This window comes from Vanacampus margaritifer, chromosome 6, assembly GCF_051991255.1.
Source record: "Vanacampus margaritifer isolate UIUO_Vmar chromosome 6, RoL_Vmar_1.0, whole genome shotgun sequence".
NCBI classification, from domain to species: Eukaryota; Metazoa; Chordata; class Actinopteri; order Syngnathiformes; family Syngnathidae; genus Vanacampus; species Vanacampus margaritifer.
In genome coordinates this window covers 10,091,369-10,116,667 of record NC_135437.1, presented here as the reverse complement: position 1 = coordinate 10,116,667, position 25,299 = coordinate 10,091,369, and the positions used below count along the sequence as shown (strand labels likewise).

Sequence of the window (25,299 nt, the reverse complement as noted above, 5' to 3'; positions counted from 1 at the left end):
ATGTTTACGAGTCTGCTTTGATGCTACATGATCAAAGCAGAGTAGATCCATTACTGTTGTTTTTATGACACACTTTAACAAATTTGCAGCGGAGGCAGCCTTAAATGTTGTGTTAAAACTGTTCCACCGCTTGCAGGACTACGCAATTAATTTTTGACGGAAAAATACAATGGGTTTGAAAAGCCCCCTCAACAAGACAATGGGTTTGAAATGCCCCCTAATTATAAAAACGCTTAGTTCAAGTTGGACAAAACAACAACAAACAAATCCATTCAACTGCATAATAGCATAAATTTATTAAGTGGGGGAAAGCAACATCAGGGAAAAGTTCTGTTCTGACACATTTTTTTTTTTTTTTAGAAAAAGGAGAAAAATGTGTTACAAATCTCAACAATATATACAACAACGTCCAAAAATAAATCTATAATTTAGCTCTGTGAAGAACTGTTTCTGCAATAATGCACCGCTTGAGATCCCTGAGCTGAGACACAGAGTGGGACAGTTGACTCAAGCAATTAGCAAAGTTTGCTCAAAAACACCGTACAGAACAACGAAACACATGTTGTGACCAGAGTGTGTGTGAAGCTGGGAAGGAATGTCATTAGAAATGTATTACACTCGTGAGAATTCACCAAAAAGACGTGACAACGTTCAGATAACCACATTCAAAGCTGCACTTTTCATCATACTTCAAATGGATTTAAAGACTTCATTCAGGTACCAAAAGAGAAAAACACTTTCTTCGTTATGCATGTAAAACACAGTGCCAGCTGGTTCTGTTGCTATGGTAACACAACACAATAACTTACATCGCAATGACCACTTTCCACTGCATGGTACCTAATTGGCTCAAGGAGGAATAAATTGTGTCTCCTGATTGTGACCAACACGGCAAGATTAGAATAAATGCTTTTTTTTCTTCTTTTTCTTTTTTTCCACTTTCCTGAAGTACTGTTTTGTCCAATTGCGCTAAACCATTTGGTAGGATGCAGTAAAAAATTGGTCTAAGAAGTGAGTAACAGATATTTAATGATCAACAACTTGTAAACATCACCAATTCTACACATTTTCTTCATCTTCAGAAGCTGTTTTCCCTTAATTTATGCTGACAACAGACAAATGTTAATTACACAAAATGTTCAACACTGACACATTAAGTCTGACACCAAAAACGTGACAAGAAAAAAAAAAAAAAGCACCGTGAGGCAAATCAACAACTATCTCACGCTTTGCTAGACTACTTTTTTTTCCTGTAAGATTTTCTGTTTAAAATACACAATTTGGGTATATATTAGGATTCCTTTTATACAAATACATCAAATGAGTTTAGTCCAACACAAAGACAGAAATGAAAATATCTCTTCTGTCTTTGAATCCGTTAACAAAAAAAATTAAAAAAGGTCAGCATGGCTATAGATAGTGTTTTGTATTTGGCTAGAATGACTCCTTCACTCGTTGACGTATTAAATAAAAGCTTGTAACATGTATGGGAAGTGGAGTCAACCAGACTCCCATACCCGTCCTTAAATTGATTACAACTTCCATAGGAAGGTAATTTATTTTCCATTTCCATGAAGACTTCGTTCCTGCAGCAGTGCCGACATGACACTTTCACTGCTGAAAAAATCTGAATGATTTGATCAGAAGGGAAAATAAATATCACAGGTCCAAGTTCTCTTTTTTTACACTTTCATGCCAAATCTTTAAACTAATTGGCAAGGAATATACTTTCTCTACTCTTTGTGCTGCAAGAGCGAATAAATTAATTCCCTTTTCAAGTCTCAAATATACAAAATGACTTCAAAATATATATATTTTTCAAACTTAAATCTCATCTATTATTAATTTCTGATGTTTTGGGTGGCTTTCTCAATAGCAAATACCTTCATCTCGCTCCTTCAAATTCATTGCCAATGTTTGAGGATGGAACTAAAATCCCACCTGAATTTCAAGTGCTCTCGTTACGAAAAAAAAAAAAAAGGAGCTACAATCACGGCAAACTTAGGACAACATTTCTGTCAAAAGGTTGTGTATGTAAGAGCCATGACGAGGGCGCTGAGGAACCAACGAGACCTTTCTGTATTCGCAAACGTCCTCCCTGAGACTCTTCCATTTCAGCAAGACGAGCACGAGGGTCATCCCTTAAGGGCTGGTGGTTTTCAGGCCTCGTTTCTGCATGATGTTCCACAGCTTACGTAAATTGGACTGGGTGATGGCGTCATCGGGTTTGAGGCGCAGCGCTCGGAGGTAATTGGCTTCAGCTTCTTGAAGTTTCCCGTTGAGGTGTAGGATGGCTCCCAAGTTCATCAAGGCTGCAGGATACTGAAAAATAACGACAGAGGAGATTTCTGATGCAAGCGTGAACGGTTATGTCGGCTCAATATTTATTATTCTATTAGTTGGATAAGTCAATGTAGAACATTTCGATAACCTTCAATCTATTTTCCATACACACTTTACTTAATGCTTTGATGATCCCAGCCTGGCACACACGTTTGTAGGCAGTTGTTCCAATTGTTAAATCCCCCTGAGGTATGATGCTGAAGCTTCTTCAGAGATGCTACATTGGGTTCAAGTCTGGGCAACTCAAGGACATTCCCAGACTCGTCCCCAAGGCACTACTCTGTTATCTTGACAGTCTGCTTGGTGTCAAAAGCTGCTGTAACTTGACCCAGATGATCCTATCTTCTCAAAAATATACATATTTGATGACAGTCGAGGCCTGTAGACATGTAGGGATTTATTTTTTTATCGTAGTGGTAGCTCATATTTACTCGGAAGAGTGTTTAGGCCTTTATGATGTTGAAACGCGAACTTTTGTGATTTTTCGGGAAATGCAGTTGCTGTGGCGACACGTCGTTCGACCAAAAAAATTAAAAATAATTTTGGTCATGAAACTTTGCACACTCATCACACCTGGCAAAAATAAATAAATAAATAAAAGGTTTATTGTGCCAATAAAAAAATAAATAAATGAAATTTCAATATGCCAATACGCCAACAAGCAAGTATTCCAAAGTGGCCCGGGCTGCGAGGGTTCTTTATAGCTGCTCACAGCTATAGTTTTAAATAAAGTTGCAAATCTTTTTCTTTCTTTTTTTGGGGCGTATTTATTATTTTTCACGACAGGATATTGTGTTTATAATCAAGGCCTGTGTAGATGTCATCCTAAATACTTGACTGCAGCAAGTATTATCACATGTACAACAAAAATAAGATCCATAATTCCGCCAACCATCATTATTTTATCATGTTGCAGTCAAAAATATGTATATGTATATGTTTCGTTGGTACCAAGATAATGATGAATTAAGCACGGTAAGATAAGAAGCAGTAAGTATGGAATAAACCATCTACAGATTTTTTTTTTCTTCCAAAGATAACAAAAAGAAAAAACCTCTTGGCGCGCATATCAAGACCTGAGTTAAATTCCCCTCCTCAAGTCCGACCGGTAAAACCTTTCAGCTAAGCTCAGCCAAAAATCTTGCACGCTCTGCTTCATTCATACGGCTAAGACGTCTTTGATTTATATCCACACTCCAGCATTTTCCCCTCGCCCTTTAGCAGCACATGCGGCACTCCGCAAATGTCCCTCGTCAAAAGCCTACGTTTTTTCCCCTCATTTCCTGCAGCTCTGCAACCACTCGGCTTGCCCCCCCCACAAAAAAACTTGTCATTTAGCAGCAAAGGCCGAGCCAGATGTGCAGCACATTAGCCTGCTCCATAGAGCAACATGTGCTCATCTAAAGACTGAGTGTGAAATTCAGTTGGGGAATCATTGGCTTAAGTAGTGCAGGTAGCTATTAAGGCAAAAAGAATCCCATGATGAGATAGGGCACTTCAAAGCGTAGACAAAGAGCCATGCAAAGCCAGCATCCGATATGACTTAACTTGCTTAGCAAGAGGGAATGGCAAGACTTTAAATGGAGTGAATTGTACTCTCGAACCCTAGAGACATTCGTTCTTAATGCAAAACACCAGTGCCCTTTGAGTAATTCATGAAACAACACATGAAGATGGCCTCAGTTGACACACTGAAGCGTAAAGTAAAGAAGACAGGTACACTGATCATTTTGTGCGCTTTGTCATTCTTATCATCTTTACACTTACAGGCCACTTTTATCCATAAAATGATACTTGTCAACTTTCCCTATTCACGGGAGAAACTCCCAAATTTCACGGCTGTAGTGCCGATCAGTCAGTTCTCTCGCTAATCTTCCGACCTTATAGTGAAGTAAACAGTTTATATCGTGGGGAATATTTGACACAGTAACTGGCAACACACAGTGAGAAGGCCAACTTCAAAATAAACCTTAGCTAACCAAATAATATGTGGAGCTCAATGCCTTGAAATATTCATAAATTATTCATGAATTATTGCAACCAACGTCAGAAAAACTGTCCTGAAATCACATTCAATTGCTAATTAAGGATGCAAAAAAAAAAAAGACTTAACTACGCTAGCATTGTATTTGTACGGAGCCTGTTGCTAGCGCTTAGCGGCGGCTAACACAGCGGTAGTGGCTAACAGTGAGAGCCATCGGATTGCTTTTCAAAAGCAGTTCAATCGACGTAAATGACTATAGTAGCCGTTCCTACTGATCACTTCAACAAACCGGCTTTACTCAAATGCGCTGTTTTCGTCGGCAAAATAGTCAAATTGTCTCATAGACCAAAATCTATGGGGAGAGATTTGTCCAAAAATCTCACTAATGTTTCTAGAGAGGAAAATAGTGTGTAGCTAAGCATAGTTTAAAAAAAAGAAAAAAGTTGATCGTCCAGAAATGAAAACTGGTTAGTCGATAATTATTAAGTGGATTTCTTTTTTTCAGTAGGATATTCGATTACCAAATTATTTGATAGCTTCTGCGCTAGAGCGGACTGCCACATACAGTGTTATACCAGTTCATGCATAGCAGAGATGACCAAACACCTGACGCCAGGTGCGCACTGGCCATCGAGAATTTCGTGAGTTTCCCCGATTGGCCGGTCGCTCAAGTCACTAAATATTAGTCGCCGGCCACGACAAGTAGCAATGGCTGAAATGACTGAATGTCAGTCAACGCCCCCTTGGCCCCCAGTGCTACCCCCTTAGCCACAAAAACCTTGGACCGATACGCCGCTGAAAAAAATCTCCCTATTTTTCACAACCCAAAGTTGGCAAGTATGTGAATCACTGCACTTTATAATTAGCAATCCTGAAATGGTTTATTCTACTCATGTTTTGAAGATATCCATACGTTATTACCATTAGTTGACATGTGATGCGCCTTTAAAGTTGCTGACGAGTCAACAAACTCCCAGTTTTAGCAAAATCCCTAATTTCTTAGAGATTGACTAACAATGAAGGCATATTGGACAGTGATATGGCCGAGATTACTGAAAAGCCACCCGGGTCTGTGATAACCCTGCGTCCACCAGCTGGAATGGCAATGACAATGATTAGCCACAGTCTGTACTTACGTTGGGTCTCAGGCTTGCTGCTTGTCCGTAATACTTCTCAGCTGCAACGTTCAAGCTGGCTTGTCTAAAAAGGGAAAATAGAAACAAGCAGCCATTACTCATCTTTATTGCTCACATACACAGAGGAGGGCTTCAACCTGCTGTGTTTACGGTATGTACGGGGGTCACAGAGAAAATAATGGCAGGGACAGGATGAAGGATGAGAATAGCTGATCCATTTGCCTCAATGTTTCTCATTTGATAGCATCTTTCTCTATGATTGGGTCCTTGATAACATCTCATCTGAGTAGTACAGTGCAAGCACTTTTTCTTGTCAATTGAGTCTTGAGGTCAGGACTCATAGCAAGGGGAGCTATCTCGCTTTAGTTAACACTCATTTTGAACTTCCTTGTTACTTGCTGACGTCTAATGTTACGCCATTAGTCTATTTCTCTTGTTACTAAAAGTGTGCTAAACATCTAAAGCACAAAGCTCAACTGCCTGATTTTCACTGATGGTAACAATTGCTCCATTCAAATGGGCTATATTTGACAAAGTCAAGGACAGCGGTAAGGTCATGGATGCTGGAGGAGCCCCTTTTTCTTGGCTGATCAAAGAAGGCCAGCTTTCATATTGGCTGTTGTGGTCAATTATAAGCTCACTGGTTATTTAAAGTTCCAGGTAAAAGGGTATTCAACAATCATCAGTTTTCCATAGAAATAAACACTGATGCATGTTTAGTTTTATGCTGAAAAAAAACACAACAACAGAAGGTCAACCTAATAGCATAAGTCTGATTACAATCAAGCAAAATAAGTCATTTTTAACTATTTGGATGGAAAAAGGCCATCTGGCTAATATACCTTAAAGTACGCCTTACACAATCAGGATTTTTTTCGGCCAATCGCCACTAATTTTTAATAATCATTTTTTCTTTAAATTTAAAAAATAAATAAATAAATAAAAGGTTATTAAAAATTCGGGGCGTCAGGCGATTAAAATTTGTAATCGTAATCAATCGAATGACTTCACTAGTTAAGTCACGATTAATCACAAATTTTATATCTGTTCTAAATACACAATAAAAAAGTGTTTCTAGGTTTTCATACTCTTGTTAACAAAAGTGGGGAAAAAAAATGTTAAACCAATAGAAATAGTTCAAATTAATTTTTTACGTCTATAGCCGTCAATGGCAGTGAATGAGTTAATATAGCTATTCACTTTGAATTAACATTACATTTAAAATATTCACTTTGGATTAACTTAATTCAATTGTGTGTTTATGTTACCAATTGAAGCAATTTTATTAAGTTAGTCAAAATTAAAAAACGAAGGCCAGGAGATAAAGCTCAATCTAAGTGTGTGTGTTTTTTTTTTTAGGGTTCAATTTGGCCCGCAACATAACAGTTAAGCTACTCTGCTGTTTAGTCGACTTTTCAAAACTCTTGCTGCCAACTAGAGTCAATTTAGAAGACGGAAGGGGAGAACATAACTTGTTAAAAGGAGAACGCATGCAATTATTAGTTTGGTAGCAAAATGATCAGAAGCACTCGAGGGTGCAATGAAAGACATTTGCACATGTGAGAGTTTGACCTCGTCCTTATGAGGAGTGTCCCTTTCCCCTAACAACCACAGGCCTTTCCACATCTGCACCCAACACAAACTCATAAAGAGCGTGAGCTGTGGACGAGTCAGGCATGACGCCAAACAGGAAGAGGAAAGCCTGAGCACTGCTTAAAACTGAACAAAGTTGCTCTCTCTGTATGTTTACATGTCACTTTATACAATTATTGGCTTGGTCTGATTGAAATGGATTTCACAATATAAAAAAATACCTTTACTGCTACTATATCCAGCTTTATTTACCCATTTCCATTCATCATAAATGCCAAATATTGGGGATGGACATAACCTGGTCAGACTTGCATAACACAACCATTTGCACCTTTCATTTATGTATCCAGCAGCACCAAACTCCCATTTAATAGCTAATAACAACAGAGAGCTGGTGGGCTACTAACACTTCATTTTTCAGGCCCCTCAGCTGCACATTTCACTTTGATTTGGAAGTTAGAAGCCAGCTGCCGCCAAGCAAGAGTGGCAGGGGAAAGTGAGAAGGCACATATGAAAATACACAGCTGAAAAGCTCACCGAGCTCATCTGGCACTGCGGCCACAGAAGAGGATTATAAAGTGCAGTCAAGTCAATCGTGATGGCTGGGGAGAAACCATGCAGACATGGCACAAATCCCTCTTTTACAAACAGCCTTTCCCTTTCAACTGAAGGAACGGCGTATACAGTAGAGATACCTCAAAGTGAACGAATCCAAATCCAAATCACGTACCTGAGCATGTGAGCAGCGCTGAAGACCACATCAAACTCCTCGCTGTCGAGCCGGGCCGCCTTTTGTGCCATCTCTGCCGCTTCCAGCAGACGTGACTCTTCCAACAAAAACTGACCTGGAAGCGCAACCGAGAATGCAGAGGGGATCTCTTGGGGAAACTTGAATCGACAGAGTGGCATTAGCTAAAAGTCTAGATAGGAGGAAACCAGCCCAGATTTGGGCATTTCTCAGGCCATATTGTTCGGATAAATTAACTACATAATGAAAGCTCTGCCAGGATGCTACACCACCCAGAAGAGTGAGAATTTATCTTAAACGCTTGGATAATGCAACGCTATTTATATCAAAGGTAAAGAAGTGGAAGGAATTCAATCACATCTCTTTGCTGCTGACGGGCATCCAATGATGATGTCATTTCCTAAATGGCTGACAGGAAGCGCATACGTTCAAAAAATGTTTTTAACAGTTTATATTTAAATGAGCATTTTAACATTTTAAGTTGGCTAAATTGAACACACTGGCTCCCTGCCTAAATATATGAATACATAAGATACTGCAAGTGTGTGTTACACTCTAAAAAGAGAATAGTTGAACCAACTTAACCCCTTCAGACCCGCATTTTTTCTGCTAGGATTTTTTTGTTTTGTTCTGATTTTGACTCTTTTCCCACATAGGAACAACATGGAAACTTTTTGGTGGGGTTATCTCATGTTTTTATTTGTTAAGTGGACGTCAGGATAATATGGCTGTAACGTGTTATAAATTTACCAAGCTTAAATGTGTTACATTTTTAACATGAACATCATGCAAATCAACATGTGATTGTGATTGGTTAGCTAGGGTCATGAACCAGAAATGTTGACATTATCCAAATTATGCGTGTTATTGGTTTAGATGTTTTATATGTCATGTCCACTGCACTCATCCATGGGTCCGAAGGGGTTAAGATTACAAATAGAATTGTTGACTAACTTAATAAAATTGCTTCAATTGGTAACATAAACACACAATTGAATTAAGTTAATCCAAAGTGAATATTTTAAATTTAATGTTAATCCAAAGTGAATAGCTATATTAAATCATTCACTGCCATCGACGGCAAAATACGTCAAAAATTCTTTTGAACTATTTCTATTAGTTTAACATTTTTCCCACTTTTGTCAACAAGAGTATGAATACCCAGATTTTTTTTATTGTATTAGAACAGATATAACATTTGTGATTAATTGTGAGTTAACTAGTGCAGTCATACGATTAATTACAATTAAAAATTGTAATCGCCTGACACCCTTAATAATAATAATAAAAAAAAAAGATTATTAAAAAATATATATAAGAAAATATTATTAAAAATTAGGGGCATCAGGTAATTAAAACTTGGAATATTAATTAATCGCATGACTTCACTAGTTAATTCACGATTAATCACACATTTTATATCTGTTCTAAATGTACAAAAACAAATTCTAGGCTTTCATACTCTTGTTAACAAAAATGAAAAAAAAAAGTTAAACAAATATAAATTGTTTAAATTCATTTTTGAGATCTATTGCTGTCAATGGCAGTGAATGAGTTAAGATTAGTATATTTACTTTGGATTAACTTAATTCAATCGTGTTGCCAATTGAAGCGATTTTTTTTCAAGTCGGTCAACAATTCTTCTTTTAAACTTAAATTGGTTCAACAACTCTCTTTTTAGAGCGTACTTGATGATACAAGGCGGAGATCAACTTACTGTATGTCCACATGAAGTTGAAAAAACAAACGCCTACTTACCATAATGCATGTAACAGTTGCCCTTTGTGGGATCCAGTTGGATGGCCTTCAAGAAGTACCTCTCTGCTTCTGATTTCTGCCCCTGAGACGAATTAACCACAATGTCAATTTGACTGTTTCAAAAGCCTCATGAAACTATTCATTCCAATAACACCGCACTCAACTCAACAGTCTAAATATCTTTGTGTATTCCTAACGCGTCTCCCCAAACCGCAGCCTCACTTTAACAATAAATCTTAATAAATACGCATGCACCCGTGCTGTTTCTCCAAGCTCATGTGTCAACATACAGTACGTGTGGTCACTCTTGATGTAGCCGATCAAACGGGGCAAAGGCTCATTCATTACACTTTGGACAGTGCAAATAACACTTGCGCAACGTAACCACAGATTACTTGTGTGTACATTAGTTTCAACGTGGGGCAATGGAAAGTGGATGCCTGAGCTGAGAGGTGGATGCTTTATATTTGGATGGATCTTTAGGCTGACTGTGAATACATGTTGCAGATGACCACGGACATACATGTGTCAAGAAAGATTTATAGTTGGTCACTCGGATGCAAAAAATGCATTTGCCATGCTGTGTAGTAATACTTTCTACTTCTAAACTCCATATGCATTTGTTATTTATTTTAAAAAACACAATTTGGTGGGATTGAAGATAGAGGCGCCATTTTTTAATCTATGAAAACAGGAAAATATTTTAATAAAAACTGAAAAAAAATACGAGACTGATGACAATGAACTCAAATGTGCTAACTGCATCTGTATACTAAACTGTAGCTTAAGCCAATCCAAAACGAAACCAACTCATAAAAGTGACACAATTAAAAACAAAGCCACAAAAAAAAGCCCCTCGTGACTTTGAACTGTCATTCAAAGCGAAGAAAGCCGAGCAGCCGGCCAATCGTAGTGCAGGCTGGGACGTGAACACGTTCGACTCTCATTCAAGCACCAGATGACATCTGATCAAACAAACCACCAACAGCAGCCTTCTTTCTATAAGAGCCTGTTATAGTATTAACAAGGAAGCCATAATTAGAACGTGTTTTTTTTTTAAAGGACAATAAGCCCATTATGAATAATGCATTCACAAAGTCCTCATATGCTTTAGATAAAGGACTTTATTTTATCAGCAGACTCTCATATTAATGCCGCTATGGTTTTTAGTGAACTGCAGATTCAATGAATTAATTTCCAATGTAAATATACAAGTGTGGCTGGTTTCCTCTGATGCTGTGGAAAATCAAGTTACTACGAGGTACACTATACTGTAAATATGGCTATGCCTGGGAGTTAACTTACATTCCAATTGGAAAGCGGTCATCTCTGTGTAGTTTCATTCGGACTTTTGACAGGCTGATGATTTTATAATGACGGAGGCATGTGTGTGTATTTGCTCAAACTTAGAATAAAGCTTTCACTCTCACAAATGGGAGTTGAGAGAGGATGGAAGATGTGACATGTCTTGATCCGATTGATCAGATGTAAATAGTTACAGACAAAAACTGTAAAGTCATTTAATGTGCCTTCAGACAGATGAAAAAAAAATGTCAGGCTTCATGGTAAAAAGAAAAAGACAAAAAGCCTGTCTCGAATTCTACAATTATTATGTATATGAGATATACAGTAGGGATAATGGTTTCACATATTTTACAGAAATGATAAGTCTAGAAACGAGAAATTTGAATTTCATGCAATTTTAAGGAAAAATACTATAATGGGATATGTAGAGTTTTCTTTTAAATTATCTGCCATTGATTTTTTTTGGGGGGGTTGTATCAAAAGTACTAGTGGTATAGGTACTTGGTAACAGTTACTATTCAAGAGTTGAGAAAAATAAAGTGGTATCCAACATCCCTAGAATAGAATGCAGACTCTGCTTTGGGATCAATTGTTCACAAAAATGAACACAATTCATAGCGTGCTTGTTTGTTAGTCAAACCGTTTGTTGGTTAGCGATTTATTTCCTGGATCATGAGGGATATGAACTGCACCATTCAAACTTTTTCTTTTATCACTGTTTCCCATAAGGCAAACAAAATCCAAATTCAAATGATATGATGCAGCCTAATGGACTGCCTTTCTTTCTTTTAAAACTGCATGTAGCTCATTCCTGTGTGCTTCATGTGCTCGTTTGCCTTTTGGCACACATGCCGGCCATAATGGTGTGTGCCTCGCACCTAAAATCTCTGGATAACATCAGAAAAACAGCAAAGGGACTCCTTGGATGTGGCCTGACTTCTATTAAGTGTTGGAAATGAAAGTAGATTGAGTATCAAACAATTCTGTTAGCAACCATTTGTGCCAACATTCTGACACGCATTCGAATCCCTGAGGTAAAATGGAGGTGTGGAGCAGAACGAGGCGGGTTATAATAGCGTAATGATTAGATCACATCTCCCTCGTCCTTCCCGACAAGCAATAAACTCCAACTCAATCGCTGGCCGTGTCTCATCTCAGCTACCAGCTCTGTAGGCCTTGTCCTCCCTCCTTTCCCTCCACCCTTAATGATCCTGCCGCCAAGCTTAATCGCTCAGAATCTCCACCCTGCACCCCCCCCCCCCCCCCCGAGTGGATCTGGGTCATTTTGCCACAGGAGAAGTGTGCAAACAGGCGATGACAGATGACCAGACTCTGAATCCGTCTCATATTGTAAGTACAACCACTCTTACATGTTTGATTAAGAATGCACGTGTCACAGTGGTCAAACCCGAATAATTAACGTGCATTAATACAATCACATGTGCTCAAAGCTCCTTTCCCATCCATCATTGTCAAAATCGACACAAAATGTATCCCTTAAGGTTTCAACCTTGGGTTAAAATCAGTAGCAGTCTTCTAAATAAAATGCATTTTTTGTCACGGATAACTGAGCGCCTTCCCAGAGTAAACTTTACCAAAGCATAACACTCGTCTGTGTTATTCCCAGAGACTGGGCTTGGGAAAACAACATGAGTTCATATGATTTATGATGAAGGCCTCCTGCACACAGAGCACTTTATGCCAACTTAACAAGCAACTTTTATTTGAGATCACAGCAGAATAATTCTGGTCAGACGATTTTTGATTGACTGGTAACCAATGAGGGTGTAGACTGCTGGTGAGCAGGGATAAACTCCAGCTGATCCGTGACTGTATATGAAAACGAATAGATGGATTTGAATACATTTGATGGGAATAAACACACAATTGAAACCAGTTTTTAAAAGTTCATAATTAGAGAAAGATATTAAATCATGGATGACATTGTTTGTAAGGGAAAATAAGAAATGACAGCGTCAGGGGGTGTTTAGTTCTCCAGAAGAAATCCAGATCCCATTGCACTGGGTTTTAGTACACAATTATGTTCTTTCATTAGAGGCTTGGACTGTGGAGGAGGGATGGCGGTGAGGAGAAAATCCTACTCGTACTTGACTTATTTTTATTGTGACTGTCCTTTTTCTGCTTGAACTACTCTATTTTGACAATGCTCCTGTCACTTGTGAAAATTGGAGACAGAAAATGGATTGATTTTGTTCCTCTTATATTGTCTGGCTACCGGTACATTTATTTGACCGTGGCTTTTATACTGTATGGGATTGCTGGGTCATCAAGTATGGAAGAAAATATGGTGCTCACCACTTAATAAAAAAAGTACACAGATTCTACACTCAATTATTAGCATATTTTGTCACAATGGAGAATCAACCCTTTAACGCCGATTGCCACAGTGCTCTATAATTTTTTAATTACCGGTAAGTAGCAGTAGCAACAAGATTTAGTAGCCTGGAAAATGGCATTAAATCAGAAAATTCTATTTTCATAACTAGAGACAAACATATGTTTTTTTCTTTGTCGATACCGATGCTGATTAGTAACCAAGGAGGCTGATAACCAATATTTGGAACCAATATTCATTTTCACTAAAGGGAAAATATTGTCAAATAATGTCAAAATTGAAATTTTGCACAAAATTTTATTTTTTTTAATCTTAGTGACTGTCTGTTTTAAATTTTTAACAAAAAGTTCCTCCTAGGGTCATTAGCATGTCTTAAAAAGTAGAAACAAAAAAAAGACTGAAAAAAAAACAGTAAATAGTTTTGTTTAATACAGTAAAAAAAAAAAGGCTTTTGAAAATTTCTAAATATCTGATATATTTTACTTATCTTAGTTTTAATTTCAAACAAAAACAGAAGGTGCAGAGAGTTCCTCAGGTCAGCAGCATCTCTTGAAAAGTTAACTGAACATTTCAATAAATACAGTAGTTTTCTGAAGTTAACACAGTTTTAAATGAATCTGTTATCTGCTGTATGATTCTTCAAAAAGGCTGATGCCGATATTCGTCAAAATGCTGAATTTCGGCGGTGATAATCGACCCAGCCGCTAATTGGTCTATCACTATTCATAACTGACAAGAAGCGCTCTTTGATTCCTTTACTTCCTGTCCAACACACTATCAGTAAACGGTTGAAGAGGCTGAGATAACATCAGTGAGCTAAAAGAGGGAGGAAAAGGAGGATGTAAATGACTCATGAATACAAAAGGTTCGAAAAAGCCAGAAAGATAAATTGTGAAGCCGCCGTTTCAATAAATTAAGACTGCACCAAATGACAATGATGTGCCATTATCCACATGTAATTCATTATGTATTGTCCAGGAAGATAAATAATGAAACAGGGAAGGGTTTTGAAATGAATTCCAGTCTCTGGAAATATTTATCTTGTAAGTTGTAGCAAAAGCGTCAGGGAAATATTTGGTCCGCGGAACCCCCCTGTGTGTATTGTGTTCAGTTATTTTTGCTTATGACTTCACTCATGAGAGGCACCATTTGTCATGTTTCCCTTCAGAAGTAACATAATCGTGGCTTTAAAGGCCAAACAAAAGAATGGAGGCAGAAGGCTTACTGTCATAGCCAGCAGTTTTCCATAGGTGAGGTGTGCAGGAATGTGGTCCGGCTTGGCTCGCAGGGACTCTCGGTACCAGTGTTCAGCTTCAGTCAGTTTGTTTAGTCTCATATAGGCCTCTCCTGTGAGGGCAAAGGGAGAGATCGGGTCAGGGTTCAAGCTGTCAAAGGTTAAGAAATCACACATCTGCCCGCTGGCACTGCTATAGATTTCCAGGAGGGAAAAACAAACTCTGATCCTGAGATTTAAGATCTGGCACAATTGGGCCCAAAAATTCCAAACTTTATTCAAAATTCTACAGTCATACCTAGCCTCACCTCCCAAATGTTTTCGATTCTTGTAAGCACAACATTGCAGTGTGTGATTTGAGTAGTGTACATTAAGCTCTATCTCACCCTGCCTGATGTGCCAGACATCATTTGACACCAGCACATCTGACCCTGAGCCTGCCCACACCTGGAAAAACAATGACATCTCCGCCAAAGCCATCAGGTGACGCCTGTATTATTGCAAGAATTTGACAACATTGCACGGTAATTCTACACAACGCAGTCCCCAACGCATTCGAGGAAGGAGGCTTTGCGTATCCCAGGTGTTAACACTTCACTTGAGCTTTTGACATGGTTTGCATATGCAGCTGCTCAGTTTTTTACCCACTGCCAAACAACTGGAATTGGAGGGACACTTTAATTCTGCAGGGATTACGACTAATCCTTGCACTGATAAGAAGGTATGATAAGCAACAGGTGACACACACATTTCGTGAATTAGCGGGCCCACGTGGGGTGGTGCGATGATGTAATGATTTACATTTGTGATAAGTTAGAAAAGCTAATATGTGTTAGCAATAGCGACGTAGCGATAATGGCAATATAAAAAAAAATATTATATATATTATATATATAATATAAAAAAATTAAAGCTGCCACAATATCGTTGTCGTGTCATGTCACGATATTAAAAGCAGCACATCTGTTAAAAAAGTTAAAATCTACGCTAATGGTCAGATGAAGGGGAACATAATATGCTTCTGACCTGAGTCAATAAGTGTAGGAACTCAATGTGTGCGTGCATTAGCAAGTAAATGCCTCATATTCCTCAATATTGAGTGTTATTAGCGATCATAGGTTGTTTATATGCATTGCTGTCATGTACAAAAGCACAATATTGTGTGTGTGTTTTTTGTATGAGCTCATTTTTTTTAAAAAATATTGTAATATTTTTTAATATCGCCAACATCCCCACAATATCGTGATAATTATCATATTGCGTCCTTCATATCGTGATAATATCATATCATGATGTTTGGATCTGGTTACATCCCTAGTTAGCAATATGCAGACTTAACCAACAGTATTTCCAAAGCACCTTGTTGTTAAAGATAAAAATGTGAGGTAAGTTATCGATATGAAAGCTGATTCCAAGATGCTGACATGTCTGCGTGTCCTTCATTTATTTGGCAGTTAGTAACAACTGTTCAACAAATAATAGTGCCACATTTTGGAGCGGGACAGAGAGAGAAGTATCAATTGCAACCTGTGACTGTTTTTGAATTACAGTTCTAGGGCTTTGTCTTTTTGTCACTGTTCCTATCTTTACGCCATACTACAGCTGCTAAGGCATACGTATACAGTACATAAAAACAACTAACAAAACATCTCTACATGTTAAACATACGTTTTTTTATTTATTTTTTTATTTTTTCATTTTTTTCCCTAAGAGCTCAGTATTGTTCATTCGGTAATTTTAGCGATTTCACATATCATCATTGCTGTCTCTCTCTCTTTATAAAATTATTATTATTTTTAAATAAATTAAATTAAAAAAAAATAATAATAATAAAAATTAATAAAATAAACACGTTTTTAATAGAATATGCATTAGTACAGCTTTCACTAGGATGAAAAGTACAAGTAGTATTTGTGCTATCAGTATTGGTATTCAACCATTAACATTGCATCGTCAAAAAAATCAAGCCCTTTTCAACACTTTGGATACATCAATGATTTGTAAAAATAACACCCGCAATAGTAACCTTGTAAAAACAAATCTAAAATTTACATTATTGTAACACAGGTGGCTTTTAGCCCGACGTCAGCGATCTGCGTTGAGCCATAGCAACAAGCTAATCCGACAAACATGATAAATATCATAAGTAGCTTAACACGAAAGAAGCTCATTTAAGCTCTAACATGCACCCATCCATTTTCTATCCCGCTTGAATGTTTTCACCATTCCACACATCCATCACAACCATCAGCGTCCACCAAGTTGTGACACGGAATCCAAAGCCCCAATCAGGCATGGAGTGGAAAATTCCTGGGCTAACCAGAGAGCATTGGAGTCGGTCCAGCACAGTACATGTGATGAAAGGGTCTGCTCATTGGTGACTGACAAACTGAATGATGAGGGCAGCACAGGGAATGAAGGTGAAAATAGTTATGAGCAGGTGTGCCACTTGTGCAAATTCAGCTCCAGCGGGAAACAACAGTAATGTGCCGAAAAGAAAATAGTTCAAGTCCTTGTTAGAAATCTGCCGCTTCACGGCAAATTGAGCTTTCATCGACATTTTGACATCATCGCAGTAGCTCAAGTCAAATTGCATCTCACCAACAAATGGCACTACTAAGTCTGGCCCGCAGACCTCGAGGAGTTGGCTTTTGATAGAAGGGGAGAAGGGGGAGGCAGGAAGAGAGAGAGAAAAAAGGGAGGCGAGGGAGCAACCCGAGCCTGCAGCATCTGCTCTGAAGCTGTAAGCTAACGAGACGGCTGGTTGATGTAGTTGAAATCATTCAACTTCTGTTCAGCATTGTTTTCAAATGTACCACTGTCTAATCACAACAACATAAAATCACCCAATCATCCACATTCCTAAATCTAAAACTTTTAGACATTTATAATCAAGATGATGTTATAAATTTGTGACATTATACACAATCCAGTCCAGTCCCCTGTCCAATGACTTCATTCTCCCAAAGACTGAAACACCTTTCCACTACTGAAGCTGTAGTAACTCCAGCGGGTGAAACATCATCAATGGCGGAGGCACGTGGTGGCCCCCTGGCCTCCCCCACGCCTGCCTCCCCCCCTGGATCCTAGATATCCTGGATATTTAACAATATTGTCAATGCCTACTAAATAATTGATATCTCAGCTCCTGAAGCAGATAGAAACATAATTCCAAAAACATTTCGGAGCTTACTCATGTGGCATTCGCACAAACCCAAGTTTATTATTATAAACCTTCAATGTATATATATTTTTTAAATCAACAAACAACTGTGTCGCATCTGCGGGTGTGTATTGTCATGTTGCCTGAATGTCAGCCTATGTTAGTGCTATGCTAGTCCATGAAAAGGTATAATTGACTTGTTTTTGTTATTTATTCATTTGTCTGTTTAATGTTCAGTGTTTTGAACAAATAAATGTGTGCAAAATCAACAATGTTTTTTTTTTTAATACTTAGTCATGAATTTGGCTGTTTGGTTTCCTTTTCTGCTTATTGTGTACAAGTGACATTTGCCTTATTGCCGCCAAGTGGCAGAAAAATTGTAACTGAGCAACTCATTGACAATTGTAACAGCTCCAATGCATTGAATTCATAACATATTATTTTATGCAGCCCACTCATCAGTGTGCGAACAATATGGCTGCATGTTTAAGAACCACTTATTTAGACATTTCGGGTATGAACTTATGGCCACCCCTATATGAGTCATAGTTTCACCCTGGCCACCCTAATAAAAAAAATTCTGACTACGCCCCTGAACATCATATTGCACGTTCTGAGTCATTTCAGCTGCCCTGGCAGCCAGTGACAGCCGGGGACGATTAGTTAACTCGTGCTGATGTGCAGGGGGGTGGATGGTGCGCACACATGGCTCATGAACACTCATTGACTGCCCTTTAGCCCTGATGTGTCCCTACTACATTAAACTGACGGCCAAACGTGAACATTATAGCATATTAATAATACGCTATTCATTCTCACTCAAATTCGACAATTCTGATTCATGATTCTTTTGAATTCACATTTTATACGTCACCACTATAGTGTCTATATATCACAGCATGCATCTCTGTTTGCAAAGCAGCGTGTGACAAGAGTTTGCTAGCTTCTTGCCATAAAATAAAATATAACAAATGTAAATAATAAAATGTCTGTCCAATGTTGGTGAGACCACTGCCTCTAGTTGTTGATGTTATAGGACCAGCAAAGAGTCTGTTCAATGCTAGAATAAAGTATATTGACGTCTCACACAATATGCTGATATTGTGCTTGACAGCTGTTAACTCAACGCATGATTTGCATGACTTTCAAGACATATTTCAGAATCAGAATTGTTTGTCCTTAAGTTAACTTTAGGGGCTTCACAATAACAACATTGTGTTCAAATAAATGTACTTGGTAAGAGTTATAGCCAGGCGAAATCCTCCCAAATATAACCTCTTAGTCTCGGTCCTGCAGTGTTTTTTTCCCCCCAAGATGAAAAACAACAGCTGCGATGCTTTCGGCGTCAAAACAAAAATAATTTCTTACCCATCATGTTGTAGAGGCTCTGCGGTGCAAATTGCCTTGGCATCTTCTGTATTGCTTGTTTAAAGATAGAGAGGGCCTCCTATGAATGACACACATAGAAGAAAAGAAGGTGTGGGATGTTTGGCTGCCGTCAATACAAAGTGTGGAATTGGGCATGGGGGGGTGGGGGGGGTGCTTGGAGGCTGGTTGATACAGAGCTGAGGAGGAAGGAAGGGTCTGTCCACAATGTCACGGTTATTAAGACGGCCGGAGTGTGGTTTCACATCCTGTGTATGGCAGAAGCGATTCACCTCGGAGTTCCCCGCAAATTAAATGGTCAAAGGATCTGGAGCCGGTTTACTGCTGAAGCTAATGTTGTGGTCAAGAGGTCAGATTTCAGCCAGCTCTCTTTCTCTAGAGTGAAATGCAATCTGCAGAGACTCCTGCTTTATTCCCAGTTCAACCAGCAGCACCGCTGCTCCTGCACAGTGGTAATGTGCAGAATTGGAACCATAGCTACTCAGGTCTTCAAGGGTTTGAAAACATAATGGAGTGCTTCAAAACAGCCTCAGGTTTATCTGCTTAAAATGTAGCCTTCCACAAAGGCAATTATAGAAAATATGCACAGAACACATCCCCCCAAGAGTTACTTTAGCTGCTGCCTAGATTTGATTTTGCCACTTGCATGTAAAGACCATGTATTTCTTTTTCTTCCCCTTAAGAATTACAAAAATATAATATAAAATGTTATTTTGCCTAATTGTTTTTGCTAATTGAATGCTTTACATATTATGCATTTTAATAACGCTTGGCTCCATTATCAGAGTCGAATGCTATTCATGAGCTGGGGGCCAACAGTCCATTCATATAGCTTGAGGTCCATGCCTGGGATGGATAAAAACAGGTGGATTTTGCTGCTCAACTCATATTCCACAAACACAATATTAATCAGTATAAACAAAAAGAAAGTGCTTCAGAGTCGCTTTGAAGCATTGCTAATATTAGAGTCATTTTATCCTACAGCAGAATTATGAAAACGTTTGTAGCTTTAAGAGAAGAGGATTGGCCTTAAAAAAACTGAGCTATTTCTTTTAAAGACATCATTTGTAATATAGCCTGTGTATTTAGTGAGACAAGCTAACGGCGTGGTAGGTCAGTGTAATTTCAAAAAGCAGTATTAAAGCATCACCTCTTGTTGTCCCTGCTCATGAAGCTGCTTCCCCAAGTTGTACAGGCAGCTGGTGACCGAGCTCTTGTGGGCGTGAGGGTCCTTCAGGTTCTCGTCCGGGATGTCGGCGCAGGTTAGAAAGGTGCGCTTGGACTCCTCCAGGCGACCCTGATTCATTAGGATGATGCCTGTATTCAAGTAGGCAGCTGGATGGGAAAAAAAAGACAGCACAAAAGGTATTCAGTTTCTAAGATGAATGGTACGAAAAGTGGCGCTAATTAGTGCAGGTTTGACGATTGTTGAGGTGAAACAGTGTGTAAAATGATATTTAAAAAAATACACATTCATTTATTCCCAGACTATGTGACTCTTGTAGGACTTTCACTAGATTATTTCACGCAACACAGTCTGTGCAGTAAAACCCATGTGTGTAAAATTATTTCTAATATAGGACAATGACGCAATCATAATATACAATATACAGATTACAGTGTACCTCGATGAGCACATCATCTTTGTTATGCTTTGTGGCTGACCTGTAAAACAGGCCCTAAGAGATTTATTTATTTATTCATCCATTTATTTATACCAATAGCACAAGCAAATACAGTAATCAATATTCAGTTCGAGACACGTCTCTGTGGACTGGAAGAAAACCCTGTCAAGTCTGGCATTTGGGCTGCATTAATTGGATTTGGCATATCGACCTGGAAGTGGTACAATTGAACAGATGCATGGTTGATCAAACTCCCATTTGTATTGTTATTCTGTCTGGAATTTTTGTTTATTGCATCAAATAATTCAAGCAGCCTTGTGACAGAAATTAATTGTACTTTAATATTAAATGACAGTCATGTAAAATAATAATAAGAGAGGGAACATTTTTGCTCTACCTTTGTTGTTATTAGGTAGTGAGTAATTGAAAAGACAATAACATTCTCCCGTTGCCTTCAATATGTCTGCTGCTCTGGCTAATTGATTACCTCTGCTATCAGCTAACGGATGAGATAATTGCACACTGAATTGAAATGTTCTAGTCCAACTGTGATCCTGATTAGATCTTTAATTACATCAGGACAGAAGGAACAGATTTTCTGTTCATCAGTCATTGACCGATGGCTAGAACAATGGGGAGCTAATTTATTCTGGTAAAACTGGGAGTCATTTGTAATCATCACAAAGTGAGCCTGCTGAACACCTTGTGGGAAATCAAATTTAAAGAAAAACAGTTAAACTGTGGAGACAAAAATCCAAAACAAGTCAAGCACGGAAAAGAACTTCCTTACAGAATTAATCATACATTAGATGACATCATGTGTTTGCTTGTTCAATTGAAAGCACCAGCTGTAGCCCTGCTGCCCTTTGCCTCCTATTCCTCACATGGCCTCACATAACCACAGCCTGTGTTCACTGTTGCTTGGACACAGCGCAGCCACAACCACAAGAGCTGGAGATTGTCAATACCGGGCGGGAGAAGCTGTACTTACAGGCTAGAGTTGGCCGGCTCCCAATGGCCAGCTTATAGTAGTGAAGTGCCTCTGAGAACTTGTTGCTCTCCTGAAGCAGCAAACCACTGCAACATCAAAATGACAATGAATTGCAAGAAACACAAACGGTGGAGATGTTTTCAAATAACGTGATCATAGGAAAAGAATACAAGCAGTTAGTAACAAAAAGAAAATGTCTTTTATCCAAAAACTATCATGCTACACATTGATCAAAGTTGAACTCTTGAACTCTCTAAGTGGAAAAAAATTAAGCACAGATTTTGTTTGCTTTTGCCGTCCATATCGGGGATGGATGACCACAGCGTAACATAGTGAGTGAAGTTCAGTTGAGTTGAAGGCATATGGTACTTCTTTAGACTGCAAAGTAGTGCAGTCAAGTAATGACTAATGCTTGCTTAAAGACACGATTAATCAGTTGCTTCAAGATACCATTACACATCAATCAGTTCCACCCAAGTTAGTGTTGCTAATGATCAAATTAATATTCCCATCCCTATTATGGAAGTTTGCAAGTCTCTTCCCGGTTCACATAAGATGACAGAACGTTAACATTTTTTTATTCTGGGGTCAAGGGGAGCAAATACAAAACAGAAAATACATTGTTACTGTTTGTTAGCTGGCTATTTTCTGCTTTATGTAGAATTATGTAAAATGTTAGTAATAGAGTGACTACAATTTGCTTTGATGGAATTAATTGTATTATGCTTGTAAAAAAACAAAACAAAACAAAAACGCTATCAGCAATTTTATCCGAATTTACACAAACAAATAAGGGGTTCTTTATCTGTAGATCTTAAGAAAACCACAGACCTCTACAGTAACTATTCCGTCATTATTGGGTGTGGATGTTCGGCTCCAGCACAACACTTATAACTGTCAGATAAAGAGCACCACTGAGAATATAGTACTGAGGTAGGAAGATGCCTCCTATGGGAATAAATTTGTGATCAATGGAACTAGTAGGAGGGGAGCTCTTCCATTTGATCGAGCTGACACAGAGCTAATTGGTGGAGATGCTTTCTCAAGGTAATTCACCTAGGATTTTGTACAGAAAAAAATCACTACAATTTTGTATATATTGTATTTGGTAGGAATACACGTTTTTCAGCACATCATGCAAGCGTGTCCACCATGTATGTAGACGCAAGACTTGCATTTTTTAGGTGGTGGGGGTGTCATTACTGTTTGTGCATGCATGCGAGTGACACTAATTGTTTGAAAAGTATCACACTAATGAATTCAACTAATAAATGTAAACAACTATTTTATTTCATGGGAGAACAAAAACACTAACACACAAACTGATTTTAAAATAAAAATCACACTTACAGGTTATACAGCATGTCGGCCATGTTGCTGCGGTAATAGAGCGCGTTTCTGTATGCCTGTTCTGCCTCCTCCATCTTGCCCTGGCTCTTCAGGACATTTCCCAGGTTGCCCCATGCTGACACATCCCAAAAAGAGAATGTTAATGGCGACGTGTGTCACAATATTCACGAATGACAACTTTGAAATCTCTTCACGAATAGATGACAAAGTAAATATTTTTTTCTTTTCTTATCCACAGCCACTCCAAGCTGGTGGGTTGAGTGCTTTTAGCCTGTTAAAAGGATGTTGTCCTGCTGCAGCTGCTCTACGGGGCTGAGGGATAACACACTGGGAGAGCTTTGTGCCAGAAACCACCACTCATTGCTGCGAGAGTGTGTTTGAAAAGGAGACCACCACTGAGCCATTTAACTACTAATGGCATTAGCAATGAATGTAGGAAGAAAAGAAGCTCTTCTATAAAATCAATCTTGAGAAAAATATGAGCTAGAAAGTGCATGTGGAACAATTTAAGATACATATGAACTGTACTGTCACATTAGTTTGAAGAGTCTTTAAAATATTCTTAGTAGGTTATTTTCAAAAAGCACCGCAACCGGGATTCAATGCAGCATGCCTTTGTGCAATGTGATAATTCAATTTCTACTAACCATGATCCCTGCAGAATATTTAGTAGAAAAATATAATAGCACTTGCAAGCTTGTCTGACTCCTTTGTGACTTCAGTCGTACACTTGTTTTGACGTTTAAATGAAGCTCCGCTAGTGTAACTTTACGTTCCACAGTTCAGACAATTGAGATATTTTCTTTGAGGTTGTATTCCCGAGCTCGAATGAACGTGAATGCACCTTCTGCTCTGATCGGTTGATGGTTGGCCAAAACAAACAGCCTGTCATGCCTCAGCTCTGGTGTAATATTTGAAAGGGAAATTAGCTAACACAATGTATCCTGCTGTTGCCTCATGCGTCGCAGCCCTGCTTCCCTTTTAAGTGGCGATTAGAGCAATGATTTGGACAGAAATCGGTGCCTGTTGGCCTTCAATGTAAGGGCTGTTGAATATTTGAATTCCTGTTGAAGGCGCCAGTTATGAAGTAGTGCCATGGCAGTTGTGCCCTTCCAAGTGAAAGAGGGCAACTTGTCACGTTAAAAAAAAACACAGAATGCGAAGTGCAAAAAGAACACTCAGCTGCATTTGTTTGAACGCAAGTTCTGAAAATGAAGATAGACCTTGGGAAGGAGATATTTACACCAGTTTCAATATTCTTCCAGGCCACTGAGTTCAAATTAAACAACTTCCATATTCTGTGGTGAGGTGCACTGATGAAGAAAATACATTTTGAAACAGCTTTACTTTGCATTATTTAGCGCAGCAGCAGACAAAGAGACATCGTGCATGTCATAAAAAAACAAAAAAACAAACATGCTTGCAACATTAATCTAATTAATCATTAATTTTGTTTTTACTTGTGTGCTTTTACATACTTGGCCAATAAAGATGATTTTGATTCTGATGTCCATGCACACATTTTTCAAGTATTAACAATTTGTTCTCTCCATTTAATTACAATTATTCCTGAGGTTCCAGTGCTGGACATAATTCGATTTTTGGCCAAACTATATGAGGCTCCACCACGTGATTATGTAGTGTGACCAAATGTCCGTATTTGCTCGAACATTTCCAGTTTTTACATCCTTTCTGGCGGTCCAAGTTCTCGCCCTCTAAATTCATGAAAAAGTCAGTTTTTGTTTTTCACGGGACCGATTAACATGCATTAAATTTCACTGACACTTTGCGCGGGTATGTAACCTATGACGTATGACGAGAACATGATTGGTGGTCAGGAACCTGGTTAGGACAGCTACAAGCGATAGAATGCTTTGTTATGATACGGGAGTGCCAGTGAAAACTGTTGCTGAAATGGGATGGAATATGAGTTTATAATGCAATATAATATTGATGCAAGCAATATGACATCCCGTTCATTCATCTGTCTTTCACCACCGCTGAAAAGATCTTTCAAACTAGATCTTGGGGCAAAAAAAGGTTGGGCACATCGTGTCATTATTTATTCGTCAAGTAAGAAAGACTTCAAAAGAGAGTTATGTTTTTTGCTTTATATCCTACCCATACAAAGGAGGCATACGGATTAATCCGACGGATTTGCTTTGGCCTGGACGTTTCTAGGCAGTGGAGGCAAGCTACTATCAGTGGCATATGCAAATTTCGTTGCGAGTCATCTTTGAGTATTATTTAAGTATATTGAGGCCAGGCTGAGTATCTTCTTTTTTTTTTTAAATCAAATTATGGTCACCCTAGAATAGATAATGTTA

At 38.5% G+C, this 25,299-nt stretch overlaps 1 protein-coding gene across 1 annotated transcript in view; it reads right to left on the bottom strand.

Moving 5' to 3' along the window:
- Positions 1-271: 271 nt before the first annotated feature.
- tmtc2b (transmembrane O-mannosyltransferase targeting cadherins 2b) overlaps positions 272-25,299 on the bottom strand; it is an 86,314-nt gene continuing 61,286 nt past the window's right edge. Inside the window, exons 4-12 of the mRNA XM_077568841.1 lie at positions 22,973-23,087; positions 21,623-21,708; positions 20,157-20,341; positions 18,989-19,067; positions 14,449-14,570; positions 9,563-9,644; positions 7,787-7,901; positions 5,464-5,527; positions 272-2,322 (exon numbers count right to left, since the gene is read on the bottom strand). Of these exons, the coding sequence (XP_077424967.1) occupies positions 2,143-2,322; positions 5,464-5,527; positions 7,787-7,901; positions 9,563-9,644; positions 14,449-14,570; positions 18,989-19,067; positions 20,157-20,341; positions 21,623-21,708; positions 22,973-23,087 (1,028 nt within the window). The 3' untranslated portion in view covers positions 272-2,142. The remainder of the gene's footprint in view (positions 2,323-5,463; positions 5,528-7,786; positions 7,902-9,562; positions 9,645-14,448; positions 14,571-18,988; positions 19,068-20,156; positions 20,342-21,622; positions 21,709-22,972; positions 23,088-25,299) is intronic.